The 17,400-nt window shown below is 35.7% G+C and overlaps 1 protein-coding gene and 1 pseudogene across 6 annotated transcripts in view; one reads left to right on the forward strand and one right to left on the reverse strand.

Moving 5' to 3' along the window:
* Window positions 1-17,400, reverse strand: part of Esr1 (estrogen receptor 1) — a 426,367-nt gene that overhangs the window by 142,079 nt on the left and 266,888 nt on the right. For all 6 annotated transcript variants that reach the window (XM_021237950.2, XM_021237951.2, XM_087193444.1 and 3 more), the window contains one exon: window positions 3,295-3,624. In XM_021237950.2, coding sequence (XP_021093609.1) covers window positions 3,295-3,624 — 330 coding nt within the window. The remainder of the gene's footprint in view (window positions 1-3,294; window positions 3,625-17,400) is intronic.
* On the forward strand, window positions 4,554-8,994 carry LOC106010408 (serine/threonine-protein kinase 4 pseudogene; annotated as a pseudogene).

Below are 17,400 nucleotides of genomic sequence, written 5' to 3' on the forward strand. Positions count from 1 at the left end.
GCCTGGGCCATGCTTCCAGCACACCCTTCAAGAGCTATGCCAAATTCAAGTGACAGTTGGTGATATCTCTCTGGTGAAAAAAATCAGACGTATTTCACGAACACTAAACCTAAGAATCAGCCACTCAATGTAACTGTGATGCTGACTTTAAAAATATAACAACTCTGCAGTTATATTTTCCTTTTTGACCTATAGCTAAACAATGTTACATTTGTGGACTAGTTTCTTTATGTGTAGAATAATAGTAAATGAAGAATTAATAATATAGTTCCTTTAAAAGTAAATCTTTGTTCATGGATAGACTATAAAGTGTCTATCAATGATTAGTAAACTCAAAGCATACGATAAAGCTACATTTATAGCTAGACATGTGCAGATATTATGGCATGTGTTATTTTTAAAAACCATCTTTTGCAGAGCTCAATAGGTAATTTTTATCATCCTTGTTGGTACTATTGTTTTTAAATTAGAAAGGAAAAAATAATTTCTTGAAGTCATCGTTAACCAGATCTAACGTAAGTTCTTTATAGATTGGAACTTGACTATAACACTTTATGATGTATTCTATTCTACAGCTCTTCACATCTTCACATGTAGGAAAGAGAGATATCAAGTCACAAAATACACCTAGATGTTAACACAAAAGTAACTTCAACTTATGATCAGCAACACTTGAAAATTCTGACAATATTCTCTTAGGAAAAAAATTTCTAGAACTATGAAATTGCCCCAAATATTGATTATATTTAAAATGAAAACCATTCACAGTTTCTGTTATATTAAAAGCCATTCTGAGCACAAGCTAAATGTTCCACACAGGTTTTTGTATCATAGAGCTTATATAGAGCCTATTCCAGGTTCTAGGTACCTGTAGAAATCTTTTTTATTCCCTACTCTTACTGAAATTTTTCTATTTCTACTTTTAAAAATTACTACTATTGTTATTTTCAAATTATTAGCACATAATATAACATCTATATGTATTTTTCAGTGACAGCATTTTTAAAATGACAGATGGTACATGGATATATAAAAGTTTTTTAAAAGGTAATGAAAAGCTTGAGTTCTTCCAGAAGATTTTCCTCGTTCCTCACTTTTCATCCTTTTAAAATCCATGAATATTTCATTCTCCTTGATCTGACAAGTAGGCTTTTGACTTGCAACAGCTATATTTCAATGGTGGTATGCACACACACTCACACTCACAGATCCATGAGTCACTTAACAACAGGAATATGTTCTGAGAAATGTGTCCTTAGGTGATTTTGTCATTTTGTGAACACCACAGCATGCATGAATTAAGATAGCTACTTCATCACAAGGCGACACAATCTTACAGAATGTTGCTAACAAAAACATTGTCATGAGGTACATGACTACGCATAATTTCATTTTTACTTTCATAATTCTTCTTTTAATGATCAACTGATGAAATATAGTTTGGTCCAAGGATTTCAGAGTCACTCAAGTCTTTTGAATTAACAAAGTTACAGAGTAGTTTTCCTATATAGCTCATTACTATAAATTTGTCTAATTCTGGGTTTTATGTGGTTAAACATGGACATAATATTTTTCCTTCCCTTGATTTCTGTCTCCATTTTATTCCTAAATTTAAAAGATTATTGCCATAAATTCTCCATTGACAGGTAATGTATTTGAACTTAATTCCAGTTGTTTCAAATTCTCTTTAAATTTTTATAAATATAAAAATGCCATGAGGGTAATCTACTGCTAAGTATGAGAATTTTATACTTGAGTTCAGCAATGCTCTGAAATTAATATTGCCAAAATTTCATAAAGAAAAGTAAATGTTATAGAATAATAAAACTTAACCATAACCAAGAGTTGGATGTCAGAAATTTGACCATTAGTTTTTGTACATTAATTTTTTCTTCTCTCAAAGTATAAAAACAAGGTAGGAACAAATATAAAGATAAAGGAAAAACCTATTATCCCATAATATCCAGATCTCAGTTAATGCATAATGGATCTATTTACATAAGAAATATGTAGGTACTCAGTAAAATTCTTAATGCCAAAGATGGCCAGGAGTTTTTGTTTGCCAGTTGGACTGACCCTGAAAAACCAAAATCTTCTCATTAATCTCCATGTTTCCATGTAACCCAATCGCCTGACTGGACACCTTCTAAAATGACTGGATCACAGTATTGCTAGCCCCTTATTCAATTGACCACATATTTATATGCTGATATATCCATATACCTGTGAGATTCCCTGAGGCTAGACCTATGTTTGCCCAGCCTATAACATATCAGTGACCCTGGAAATGCAACTATAAAACTCTTTATTTTTCAGTGTTATAAGAAAACAATCTATGCTTCATCAGTAATAATTTCATCTCCTGAAAGAAACCAAATGAAAAAAATTCTCTTTTTACATAATCTGCTCCTCATTTGAGAAATAAGCCCACAAAAGAGATTTAACTTCCTCTGCCTTGGTACAAGCTCTTGGTTATGCATAATGGATATTTTGACATGGAGGAATCTTGTTTCCATAAGAACTAGAGTTTTTTCCTTCTGAAAAAGAGTAGCAGTCCAATTTTACAGGAGCACTCAAATATATGAAGCAAATATTAATAGACCTAAAGGGAGAGACAGACTCCAAGGCAATAGTAGCAGGTACTTGACACCTCATTTTTAGGAGTAGACAGTTCATCCAGACTAGTTCTGAGAAACCAAAGTATCATTTCAACCATGATCTTTCCTTAAGTTCCCTCAGGACTGATGCTTTCATTTATTTCTATTGTATTTCCTTTTCTCTTCAAATACTATGTTTAAACTAGGTTGGAGAAATAATTGGTATTCAGTAAGTAAAGCTATTATTAGCTCTTTTCTTCATAAAGATTTTTAAAGAAAAGCTCTTTTAAGGAAAAATTGTTTATTAACAATTGAGATACTTTAAACAATAGTCCTCAATATGAAAAACTTTTATAGATTATTTACATACAATATATAATATATGTGTCAGTGAGTGTCTACTCCAAATCTTTTTGGCAAATAAAATGGGTTGTGTCAAATATAAAATGGGTTAAAATAAGTTACGTCAAGTTAAAGATTTTGGCATTCTAGATTTTGATTTTAAAATGTTATTTCTGAAATTCCAGGAAAATTATAATATATTTATACTGAAAATTAACAAATCTTGATATAATCTTGAAATTAATTAAATAACAATGTACTGTCCCCCACCCCAGCCACTCTGCTTCTCCCATGACATCACAAGTTCTTCAAAGTTATTGACTCTTAAAATAGAAGTTGAACTTAGCATTCTTACCTGGCACTCTCTTTGCCCAGTTGATCATGTGAACCAGCTCCCTGTCTGCCAGGCTGGTCAATAAGCCCATCATTGATGCTTCACTGAGAGGTTTGGTAGAATCATACTCAGAATAGATTAAGGGGGGCTCAGCCTCCAACAAGGCACTGACCATCTGTTCGGCTGTCAAGGACAAGGCTGGGCTGTTCTTCTTAGTGTGCTTAATTACAAGAGGGCTTGGCCAAAGGTTAGAAGCTCTCATGTCTCCAGAGGGCTCATTCCTCCTCTCCTCATCATCTCTCTGTCTCTTGTATTTCAACATTCTCCCACCTCTTCGGTCTTTCCGTATCCCTGAAAATGCAGAGGAAAAAACAATTATTTTATGTTTCTTTCATGCAAAGATCAAATACAATGCTAATAACTTCCTTTTCATTAAAATAGATGTTTAGGGACACAGGCAAACTAATAAGAGTTTAATAACTGGCTCTCCAAGAAATAAAGAAAAAGCACTGATTTGCAGAATTTTCCAATTTTGTAAATGCCGCCACCATAAGAAATTCCAAATCACTTGTCTGACATTAAGAAGCTTTTGATTCCTGAAGATATATGACAGTAAGTTTTCATGAGCCACAACAAGCTGGCTCAGACAAACCTGGAACCGTGTGTGTGTGTGTGTGTGTGTGTGTGTGTGTGTGTGTGTGTGTATGTAACTGAGAACAGAATGGTAGTATTATTGAACTATGGTTTAACATCAAAGATTGTTTCTGCTATGAATATTTTTTCAATAGTAAATTACAAGAGTATTTTTTAAAATGGAGGAATGCAACAAAACAGTGGAGTAAAACCTACAGAGATGGAATCCCAGCAGCAATATCAATTAGAACTATTCATTCATGAGAGTATTTTAAAGAGCTAACGAAACCATAAGCACCACAGTATGGAGCAATGCCTCCCACCTGAGGGAGGGATAAGGAACTAAATGCAGGTCTTTGACCTGAATCCCAAAACCAATCCCACCGCAGTGAAACCTAGTACTTGGCAGAGTACTACAGTCCCTACCTCCAGGCCACTGGCCTCAGGCAAAGACCATGGATCTAAGCCTACCCCAGTAAGACAGACTTGTATTTCAGCCCATATCACTTTCATTATCTACAGTGGTTATGGGCCATGAAGAGACAACAGCAGGCAAGTCACAGTAATGTGGGTATTGGAATTGCCCCTATACTGCACAAGTCTCACTTGGCTGTGGTCTCCTAGTGTGCTCTAGCATTCAGGCAGCCATGGTGGCCACAGCACTGCCAACCCCATCTCTCTACAACCTCAGGCAGCACAACATGGACAGTTATTGTCCAAAGGGGAAAGAACTGGGAGACAGGCACAAGTCATTACTGGGTCCTCCAAAGTAAGACCCAGTGCCAGGCAGAAACCCATGATACCAAAACAAAATGGCAGAAGTAAAATCTAACTTAAGAACATTTACCCTAAAAGCAAACAGATTAAATTCTCCAGTTAAATAAAAATGAGTGATTGAATGGATTAAAATACAGACATAACTAAACACTGCTTATAGGAAATTTGCTTCAGTTCTAATGACGTGTAGTTTGAAAATAAAAGGATGGGAAAAGTTATTCTATGCCAATGGAAGCCAAAACAGAGCAGGAATAGCTATATCTGTACCACAAAAAGTAGACTTTAAGTCAAAACCAGTAAATAGTGAGAAGGAAAGTGATTATATAATGATGAAGGAAGGAATCAGTTTACCAAGAGGAAATAACAATTCTAAATATATGTGCATCCAGTGTCAGAGCACCCAAATATATGAAGCAAATATTAATAGACCTAAAGGGAGAGACAGACTCCAAGACAATAGTAGCAGGTACTTGACACCTCATTTTTAGGAGCAGACAGTTCATCCAGACAGAATATCAACAAATAGCAGAGTTAAACTGCATTAAAGATCAAGTGGACCTAAGAGACATCTATCTATAGTACATTCTGTTCAACAGCTGCAGAATACACATTCCTCTTAGCAGAACAAGGAATATTTTTTAGGATAGACAACACAGTAGGCCAACAAAAAGTCAACACAATTTTAAATTTGAAATCATACCAATTATCTTTCTTTCACACAATGCAATAAAACTAAAAATCAATAATAGGAGAAACTTTGGAAACTATACTAAAACATGGAAATTAAACAACGTACTCCTGAACAACCAATGAAAAGAAAATTAAGAAGGAAATCTAAAATTTTGAAACTATCATTTCCAAATGACAGTGGAAACAACATACCAAAACCCAGCTGATATAACAAAAGCTGTATTAAGAGGAAAGTTTATTCATTTGCATATGTTGAACCATTCTTGCATTTCTGCAGTGAATCTCACATGATCATGATGAACAACCTTCTTAATGTGTTGTTGAATTTGGTTTGCTAATATTTGTTGAGAATTTGTGCATTTAAGTTCATTGGGAATATTAGCCTGTATCTTTGTCCTGTATCAAAAAAAGCAGACAGATCTCAAAAAAACCCTATTTTTGTACCTCAAATAACTAAAAAACATGAAGAAAAAAAGCAAAAATTAATAGAAGAAAAGAAATAATGAAGAGCAGAACAACAATAAATGAAAAAGATTAAAACAACAATACCAAACTCAACAAAATAAAGATCTGATTTTTTTAAAACAAACAAAAACAAACTTTCAGATAGACAAAGAAAATAGAAAAAAGACTCGAATAAAGTCAGAGATGAAAAAAAAGTTAACAAGCCACACCACAGACATGAAAATGATCAGTAGAGTCTACTTTTGACAACAGTATGCCAACAAATTTGATAATGAAGAAGAAATGAACATTTTCTGGACACATATACCTTGCCAAAACTGAATCACAAAAAGTAAAAAATCTGAAAAAAATGATGTTGTCTAGTAAAACTGAATCAGTCATAAAACTCACAATCAGATTACTTCTCTACTGAATTCTACCAAACATTTAAAGAATAGCAATTATTTTCAAGTTCTTCAAAACATTCTGGAATAAAGAACACTGACAAAATCCTTTTTATGACAATAGTACCCTGATAACAAAACCCGATAAAGTCACACAAGAGAAAGCTACAGACTAAAATCTTTAATGAACACGCATGCAAAAATTCTCAAAAAAATGCTAGCAAACTAAGTCCAACAAAATATTGAAAATATCATTCACCATGACCAAGTGGGATTCACCCTAGGGATGCAAGAATGGTTCAACATATGCAAATTAATAAATATGATACATCAACAGAATGAAGGACAAAAATCTTTCTGATCAGTTCAATAGATGTAGACAGATGAATTGATGAAACTCAATAATAACCTTACATGACAAAAACTTGAACAAATTAGCTATAAAGTACATACCTTAATATTGCAAAGAACAAATACCAGTATAATAAGCCCAGAGCTTATATACATTGAATAGGGCAAAGCTGAAAGCTTTCTAAGATCCAAAACAAGACAAAAAAGCCTACCCACTTTCACCACTTTTAGTCAACCTACTACCAGCAATCCTAACCACAGCAATAAGGTAAGACAATTAAATGCCATCCAAACTGCAAAAGGGGATGTCAAATTATCACTGTTTATCATATATAGAGATTTTAAAACCACAAAGACTCCACCAAAAACCTTTTAGAATTAATAAATTAATTCAGCAAGTTTGAGGATAAACAATCAATATGAAAAAATCACTAGCACTTTTACAGATTAATACTGAATTACCAAAAAAAAGAGAAAAGTCAAGAAAGCAAAACAATCCTATTTTCAATAGCTATATATAATAAACAATATATATATATTATATTTATTATATATAATAGCTATAAAAATAAACAAAATACTTAAAAATAAGCTTAACCAAAGAAATGAGGGTCTACAATGAAAACTACAAAACACTGATGAAAGAAATTGAAGTGGACACACAAAAAAATGGAAAGATATCTATGCTTATGAATTGGAAAAAATGTTGTTGAAGCATTCATATGATCTAAAGTGATCTACAGATTTAATGGAATTCCTATCACAATACAAAGAACATTCTTCATAAAAATAGAAAAAAACACTAAAATTTGCATGAAACCATAAAAAAACTTGAGAGAGAAAGAGAAGACATTAAAATATTTTACTTCAGAGAGAGGTCTGGGGGAGGACGGAGCAGTGAGCGGGTTTGGCAGCGCCATAGAGACAGTGCAGCTGAGGAACCCGCCTCGCCGACAGCGGAAAAAGTTGGATGAAGATAGTTTAACCAAACAACCAGAAGAAGTGTTTGATGTCTTAGAGAAACTTGGAGAAGGGTCCTATGGCAGTGTATACAAAGCTATTCATAAGGAGACTAGCCAGATTGTTGCTATTAAACAAGTTCCCGTGGAATCAGATCTGCAGGAAATAATCAAAGAAATTTCAATAATGCAGCAGTGTGACAGCCCTCATGTAGTCAAGTATTACGGCAGTTATTTTAAGAACACAGACTTGTGGATTGTTATAGAGTACTGTGGGGCCGGTTCTGTATCTGATATCATTCGATTACAAAATAAAATGTTAACAGAAGATGAGATAGCTACAATATTACAATCAACTCTCAAAGGACTGGAATACCTTCATTTCATGAGAAAAATACACAGAGATATCAAGGCAGGAAACATTTTGCTAAATACAGAAGGACATGCAAAGCTTGCAGATTTTGGAGTAGCAGGTCAACTTACGGATACCATGGCCAAGAGGAATACAGTGATAGGAACACCATTTTGGATGGCTCCAGAAGTGATTCAGGAAATTGGATACAACTGTGTGGCAGACATCTGGTCTCTGGGAATAACTGCCATAGAAATGGCTGAAGGAAAGCCTCCATCTGCTGACATCCATCCAATAAGGGCAATCTTCATGATTCCAACAAACCCTCCTCCCACTTTACGAAAGCCAGAGCTGTGGTCAGATAACTTCATGGATTTTGTGAAGCAGTGTCTTCTAAAGAGCCCTGAGCAGAGAGCCACAGCCACTCAGCTCCTACAGCACCCATTTGTCAAGAGTGCCAAAGGAGTGTCAATACTGTGTGACTTAATTAACGAAGCCATGGATGTAAAACTGAAATGCCAGGAAGCCCAGCAGCGAGAAGTGGACCAGGATGATGAAGAAAACTCAGAAGAAGATGAAATGGATTCTGGCACAATGGTTCAAGCAGTAGGTGATGAGATGGGCACTGTCCGAGTAGCCAGCACCATGAGCAATGGAGCCAATACTATGATTGAGCATGATGACACATTGACATCACAGCTGGGCACCGTGGTGATCAATGCAGAAGATGAGGAGGGGGAAGGGACTATGAAAAGAAGGGATGAGACCATACAGCCTGAAAAACCATCTTTCCTTGAATACTTTGAACAAAAAGAAAAGGAAAATCAGATCAACAGCTTTGGCAAGAGTGTACCTGGCCCACTGAAAAATTCTTCAGAGTGGAAAGTACCTCAGGATGGAGACTATGAATTTCTTAAGAGTTGGACAGTGGAGGATCTTTAGAAGAGGCTCTTGGCTCTTGACCCCATGGTGGAGCAGGAGATTGAAGAGATCTGGCAGCAGTACCAGTCCAAGCGGCAGCCAATCCTGGATGCTACTGAGGCTAAGAAGAGACGGCAACAAAATTTCTGAGCAAGGCTGGGCCCTGGGCTTTGGTGAATCCTGGATTGCTCGTCTCACGTTTGTCAGCCAGCACTTACACTGTGTCATTTCTCCACAGCACCTTTGTGAACTCAGGAATGTGCGCCAGTGGGAAGGGCTACCTTGACAGTCATTGTGCCATCTTGATGTGTGTATTTATTTTGGTCAGGGATATTATTTTGAAGATTTATGTTGGCGCTTTTAACTCAGAATTTTAAAACCAGAAACAGAGCCTCTTAGTTGATAGCTGGAAAAGTTTTACATTATCTTTTTGTTTTTCTTTTCCCAATAATTTTTGATTGGTCTTTCTGAAAGACTTTTTTAAACTATATAAATATGCATATATATATAAATTATAAATCGATTCCCCACTCAGTGTGGTGGCATCTCTGCACAGGTACAGTTTTGAACAGTTCACCTCTTTTCTGTAAGATTATGGTACTGTGGAACATGGGGGCCGAGGACATCAGGAACCTGTTAGATCACTGAGTCCTGGGAGCCAACCTCACCCTTTGTAGGGCTGCATTTAAAACTCAGGATTGGTTTCCACCATGGTTTCGACCTTGCAGTCATCACTGACTGGCTTTTGGAGCTAACAGTGATGCTCAGAACACCTTGAGAATTTGTGTTTGCTCTTTGAGTCCCAGGAGAAGCCTGGTACCCTTTTTGCAAGTTGACCTTTAGTGTTTCAATGTCTTTCATCCATCTCCACTCTCCCAACTGCCTAAAGTCACATCACAGATGTTTCCCAGTGCCTTAGAAGAGAGGTGATCTGGTAAAGGGACAGGCCTACCAGGAACTCTCGGCAAACACAGGGCTGTGTTCAGTCCACAAAAGGAAAGGGATTTTGAAGCTCTCGTTGTTCATGTGAAAAATTATACAAGTGGCATTTTGCTCTGTATTCCTTATAGGCAGGGGTATGGGGCATTGCTTTTTTTTTTATCCACATTCAAATATGTGACTGTTTTCTTTTTTCTTTTGCTACTAAGGGGTCTGGGAGTATAAATGAATACTTCAGGATGCTCAGTCTGGACATATAGAATGCCAGAGCTAGAAGGGACCATAATGATCATCTGGTCTGACCCTGTAAGAAGGGAAGTGACACGGTCAACCTCAGAAATGAAGTTACAGTAAAAGCAGGGATCGGAACTCAGGTCTCCATCCCTGGGACACTGAACTGAGCAGCTCCTTCCCTAAGGAAAAAGATTTGAGTCCATTTGGGTTAAGTTGTCCCACAGATCCCAGCTGACAGAAACCTCTTGCCTTGCTTCTTTTTAGGTGACATGGCTATGAAAAGATTCCCCAGAGAAAAATATCAGAGAGTCCATGAGCTCTGCTGTGCCTAGCAGACATGCACCCTTGGAGGCAGATTTAGGGGCCAAAGCACAGCAGAGGTCTTTGCAAAAAGATAGCATGGAGCCTTCTTCCTACGATTTTGGCTCAGAGCCACACTGGTTACACAGAAAAGAGAACACAATTGGGAAAGACAAATATCTTTTTATTTTCTTCTAATATCTCTTCCTTCAGCTAGGGGAACCGTGATTGCACCAAAGAATATTGTAATTTGACTCCATAATTGCTCTTGCTCCCTCAACCTGAGAATCAATGGAAAGGCAGGGATAGTTCTTCTGTGATCAGATTCTGTTCTTTGCAATTAAAACAAGTTTTTAAAAATACAAAAGGCAGTTGATCTTCAGGGCTTAGCCTAGCTATGTGGTAGATTGAAAAAGAGGACAAGTAAGGATCTTGCAGGAATAATAAATGGCAGCTAGCATTTATTGCCAAGCCCTGGGCTAGGTAGGCTTCAAATTTCATAGTAGTCCTCTGGGTTAAGAACTTTATCTCCAGTTCATAGGTACAAAGGAAAATGGGTTTGGAGAGAAATATTCCTTCCCAAGGCAATACGGCCAATAAGTGGTAGAATCGGGATTCGTAGCATTGCTCTATAGAAACACATGCAGCCATGTCCAACCTGCAGACCTCAGGCATAACAGATATAAAAACAAAAAAGTTTTGTTACTTATATAAACCAACTATATTTAATATTTTTATGTGGCCCAAGACAATTTTTCTTCATTCAGGGTGGCCCAGCCAAGCCAAAGGTTGGACACTCATGGCAGAGAACAGGAAAGTCATGAGTCTATTTAAAATGAAATGACCATCTTTTCTTGCCCAGACTGAGTGGCATTTTTGGTTGGAAAACAGCTGAATTAATAGGTCTGACAGTCAACTAAGTTTTAAAAACCAAAGCATTGAGCATTGAGCATTGAGCATGGATGTTCCACTTGCTGTGCTAACAGTTCTGCCTTAGTCTCTTTCCTCTTTAAACACAGAGCTCAGAGAAGAAAGCCCTTTTCTCCCTTTGTAAGCAAGATCTAAGTAAAGGAAAGCTCAGTTTTTCTCCATAAATATTGGTGGGCCATGAACCTCGATCTGGAGGTTATTTTGTTCTAAGCATATCTACATCCAACATACTGACCCAGCAAGTCATTTGCTCATCACTCTAGCTAGACAGAGCCCTTTGGCTAGAAGTCAAATTGTTTTGGATCAGATAAATTTCCTGTATATTTGTTTTCTAGTGACAGAAAGGCAGAGGAGCAGGTCCTAGTCATTTTTTCCTTAAATACTAAATTCAAGATATTTCCGTTTTCATTGAGTTTAAGCATTTGTGTCTCAAGCTTCCAAGGAACTCTGAGGCTTTCTGTACTTCCAAGAAACCATGACCCACACCTATTACATCTTTTAAAAAATCTCATAGTCTCTTAAAATATCTTAATTGCTCTCCCACTGGTGAATTTGAAGCACATTTCTATTTTTTTCTTTATATTCTTTTGTCCAACTACTAGTTGGATGGATGAAAATTTGGCTGAGGAGAAAGATGGATGGATAGAATGATATAGGGCCTGGATGAACTAATGAACCAACATTCTGAAGCAGTTTATGAACTATAGACTTGACTCCTTGAAACTGTAGATTCCAACCAGGAAACATTCATTTAGCACCTATCAGATGCCAGAAATTTATTACACCATATAACATTCAGTAGCACAGTCTGGTGTCAGAAATGAGAGAGATGACATCATGATAGACCCTGTAGATATTAAAAGGCTAATAACAGAATCATATGACCAACTTTATGCTAATGCATTCAACAATTTAAATGAAATAGACAAATTCCTAGAAAAAAAGTTCCAAAGCACACTCAAGGAGAAATAGATAATCCAAACAGCTCTATTTCTATAGAAACTTAATAGCTTTGAGAGATACAAGTAAAACTCTCCTCATTCTATACATGATGAAACTAAGGCTCAGAGAGGTAAAGTCAGTTGCTCAAGGCCATGTCACTATAGTATAGAAGAGTCAGGGTTTTACATCCATGTCCTCTGGTTCTTATCCAGTGTCCTTTCTAACATACCACGTTGGCTCGACAGACTGCAGCTCCATATTTATGGGGGAATTGTTCCTCCTCAATCCACTCTCCCCTCTGCACCCCATGCTTTCTTGGCACCATGTTTATGTTTCATCAGCATTCCAGTCATGGTCTTTGGAATCCATGTTCTCGTTTGTGTTTGGCAAAAAACTCACCAGCTTGCACTCGGACCAACTTGGATTTAAAAATAAGCTTAAATGCTGTCGCTAATGTACAATTTAAAATGTGAAGTTTGTAGCTTTAATTTTTTTTGTAACAAAAACTAGTAACACTGGCTTAAGTGCTGACTTGAAATGCTATTTTGTAAGGTTCGGATGTAAATAATCAGTTGAGGTCAGCAGTTTGTATATGTATGAGACATAGCTTCCTCCATTACCTTTTACTATCTTTTTTTAAATTTGAGATGCTTCCTATATACTTTCATGTTAGATTTGTTGTTTTTCCTCCTCCTTTCTTCCTGTACCTTGTCAACCTTTGTCTTAAATAAACTGTCCTTTGGACCACAAAAAAAAAATTTTTACTTCAAAATATAGTACAAAGCTATAGTAATGAAAAACAGCATAATATTGGTACAAAAACAGACATATACACTAGTGGAAAAGAACACAGAGCTTAGAAGTTGTTTCACACATCTACAACCAATTGATCTTCAATGAACGTGCTAAGAGCATGTACTAGGGAAAGAATCTCTTCAATAAATGCTATTGGGAAAACTAGATGTCCATATACAGAAGAATGAAACTAGACCACAATATCTCACCATATAAAAAATGAGCTCAAATATTAATTAAATAACAATTAAATGTAAGACATGAAACTAGGAAACTATTAAAGAAAACATAGGAGAAACACTTCAGGAATGGACGAGGATTTTCTAGATAAGCCCCCAAAAGCAAAGGCAATTAAAACACAAGACAAATGGGTTTACATCAAGGAACAATAGAATAAAGAGACTAAACATACAAAAAAAGAAAATAATTGAAAATTTTCTACAGATATGAAGTTAATAGTCAGACACTGTACATAAATTCAACTCAATAGAAAAATTGTCATTATAATCATCATCATTGTTCAACTTTAAAGTGACCAATAGACCTACATACAGGAAAACATTACTCAAAAGAAGACATACAAATAACCAACAGGTATTTGAAAGAAATGCTCAACATCAATAATCATCAGAGAAATCAAAATCACAATAAAATAATACCTTGCACTGGACAAGATGGCTATTATCAAAAAGACAAAGATAACAAGTGTTAGTGAAGGTGTAGAAAAGGGAACCCTTCCACACTTTTGGATTGTAAATTAGTACGGTCACTATGGAAAACAGTACAGAGATTCCTCATTTGATCCAGCAATTCCACTGCTAGGTATATATCTAAAGGAAATGAAATTAGTACATCAAGGAGATGTCAGCACTCCTGGCTTGTCCACTGGAGCACTATTCATAATAGGTAAGAAATGGAAACAACCTAAGCGTCCATCAACTGGTGAATGGATAAAGAAAATAGGATACATACACTCAGTGGAGTACATTCGGCCACAAAAATAATAAAATCTTGTTTGCAACCACATGGGTAGAAATGGAAGATATTGTGTTACATGCAATAAGCCAGGCAGAGAAAGTCAAGTACTGCATGATATCACTCATATGTGGAATCTTAAAAAGTGGATCTCACAGAAGTTGAGAATAGAAAAACTGATCCAAAAGGTTGAGTGGAAGGGAGAGAAAATAAGAAAGATTGGTCAAGTGGTGCTAAGTTCCAGGTACATAGGAGAAATATATTATTGGGTTCTGTGGCACAGTAAAGTGACAACAGATAATGATAATGTACTATATATTTCCCAAAAAAGCTACAATTTTGAATATTTTCACCACAAAGAAATTATATCCTGATTTGAATATTATATAATGAATACACATATTGAAATAATCAAAATATCCACTAAATGTACATAATTTTTATATCAATTGACTATTTTAATCTAGTAAACATCCTTATTACACAAGTAGACCTCCTAATAGTGCACACTGAAGAATAGTAACTTGCCAAAAACACGTGTTACAATCTCAGGATCCCAGCAGTGCCCAGAAACTTTCTCATAACTACTAAACTGCACCTTGTTATCTTGAAATTGACCCAAGTCATGCTGTGCTAATGAAATGCTATCAGCTAAAACAAATAATTTTTTAAAAATTTTATTAGTACATGTTTGCAATTCTTGCAGTTTACAATCATCTTGGGAGTGATTACATGTACATATTATAGCTTATTTTTTTAATCCCCTTCCTCTTCCCTCTTCCTCTTCTTTGGGTTCCCCTATCCTCTTTTTCATACTTGTTATTATTCATCTTAGCTCATGTTATGGCATATAATGTCCATATTCATTCAAATTATTAGGATCATGTACATGGTGTATCATCACTCTATCTATTTCTCCATCCCCTGCCCCTCGCCCCTCACCCTTGGTTCTCTGGACACCTTCCCATGTACAAGAGGTCTATTCCCCTGTATCCTTCTATCTTCATTTTTCTCCTAGTTTGTACTTTGCCTTACTCAAATGAGGGATACCTTATGATATTCAAGCTTTAGTGTCTGATTATCTCACTAAACATTATACTTTCCAAGTGCATCCATTTTCCTATAAATGTCTCAAATTTGCCATTCTTTTTTATTCATTTTTAAGTTTATTGGTACATTTGAGGTATACAATATGATGACATTCATCATTGGGAATTTGAACCTTTACATGATATATCTTGGTTCTTATTTTTTCCCCATTCTCCTGCCCTCCCTTCAACCCCTCCACTCCTCCCTATTTATAAAGATTTTGTTTCCGTTTTTTCCTTTTCTCATATTTTTTCCTTTCCCTTCTTTCCTTGCCCCTATCCCTCACATTGCCCCTTCCCCATCCTCTTTGGACCTTTTCTTCCTATTTTAAATTATCTATTATTATACATTTTGATCCTCATAATATTCCATTATAAATAAATGACACAATTTTTTTCCCAATCATCTGTTGATGGGTATACAGGCTGCTTCCAGGACTTAGCTATTATGAACTGTGCTGCTATAAATATTGTTATGCAAGTACTGCTATAGTATAATGATTTATGCTCTTTGGAGAAGAAATCTAGAAGAGGGATAGCTAGGTCACATGGAATTTCTAATTTCAGTTCTTTGAGAAATCTCCATACTGATTTCTATAATAGTTGTACTAGTTTACATTTCCAACAACAATTAATTGAAATAAATTGGACACACATGTAAATATTGCATTGTTTCTCTGGTGTGAGAAACTAAAAGTGTAAATAAGGACAAAAATATATAATATACATTGTGAAATAGGAAGAAAATATTCAAATGAGAAAAGGCACAAGGGGAGAGAGAGAGGAAAAGGAAGGAAGGGAAAAGAAAGATAAAATGGAAATAAAGCTCTTGTAAATAAGAAGAAGAGAGGTAGAAGGAAAGAGAGGGGAATGGGAAAAAAGAAGCAAGATATATCACATATAGGTACAAATTCCATATGATGAATGTGATCATTGTGTATATCTAAACTGTACCAATAAACTTAATGAAAAAATAGAGAAATGAACAGACACCTTACAGAGAAAGAAATACAAATGGTCAAAAGGTAAATGAAAAAATATTCAACATCTCTGGCCACTACAGAAATGCAAATTAAAACAATGCTAAGATTCCATCTTACTCCAGAAAGAATGGCAATCATTAGGAATTAGGAAATCAAACAATCACAAATGGTGGCATGGTTGTGGTGAAAAAGAACCATCCTTCATTGTTGGTGGGAATGTAAACAAGTATTTTTTAAAGACAAAATTAACAAAAGCTTTTATATTTTCAAAAAAGTTACTTTTTCCAAAATTTGTAAGAGGGCAAAAGTTATTAGATTTATATACAGGAAACTGCCATTTCAGTAAAAAGTTAATACAACTATTTTTAATACTAAGACATGAGAAATAAACAGTCTACATATCATCTGTTCTATAACTCCACAGTAAATGAATAACTAATGTGAGAACTTTATTCTTTTTTGCTCTAGCTTGCCAAGGAATCTGGACAAATGTGTGACTGCAAAAATTTGAATACACACCATTTATTCTCGTAGGTTTAAACTAGGTATATTAGGTGATATTTTTAAAAATAAAGAGATGTCATCAACCCATCCTATTCACTCAATATTAACATAAGTATTTATCAGAGCTCTTGAAATAAGTAATAATAATAATAAAGATTATTATCGTTAGCACTAATATGCATTGAGTGCTTACTGAGTACTTTACTTACATATACTTTACTTACATGGAAGAACATTATAACATTTTTTGTCCTCATAAGAAACATGAGAAGTAATTATTCCACTGCTGCTTGGAGAGTTTCATGGACTTGTCTATAATCATTCTCTGTGACTCTAGATGCTTCCCTTGAAATGAAGCTGGTTTTGTTCTGGGGTTTTGTGAGGTTTTTTGGATAAATAGAGATTTTGAATCTACTCATTATTATAGATGCCAAGTTGATACATGTAGGGACCCCATAAGTAAAGCATGTCAGATAAGAACAATGGTACGTGAACAACCATGATGCATAGTCAGGCCTTTCTGCTATTTCCTTGTCCCCTGTCCAACACCTGAACTAAAGGAGAGCATACTGCCACTCTATGCTCAGCTCACCAGCTCTCCGGAAGTATCATGCTCATTGCTAGATGTTACTGTTTAAGAAAAATAAGCCTGTTCAGATTGGAGTGGCTGGAACACTGAGGAGTCACAAAGTCAGGTTAGCTTGGAGAAAAAGTGAGGACTAAGGAGATGTGATCCCAGAGACAGGAAGACTTAGAGGAAGCATGAGCACACCTTGCAGATTCCTTATGAGCCCAAAGGCTAACACAGAAGCAATGTGTAGAAACTATGGACAGTCATCTACAGTGTAGGGGAAACAGACAAGCAGCGTGTAATGGAGTGACTGTTAACAAAGACACTGCCACCAT

This window comes from Heterocephalus glaber, unplaced genomic scaffold, assembly GCF_053883595.1.
Source record: "Heterocephalus glaber isolate CG9 unplaced genomic scaffold, H.glaber_assembly_v1.0 deba00001593, whole genome shotgun sequence".
Lineage (NCBI taxonomy): Eukaryota > Metazoa > Chordata > Mammalia > Rodentia > Bathyergidae > Heterocephalus > Heterocephalus glaber.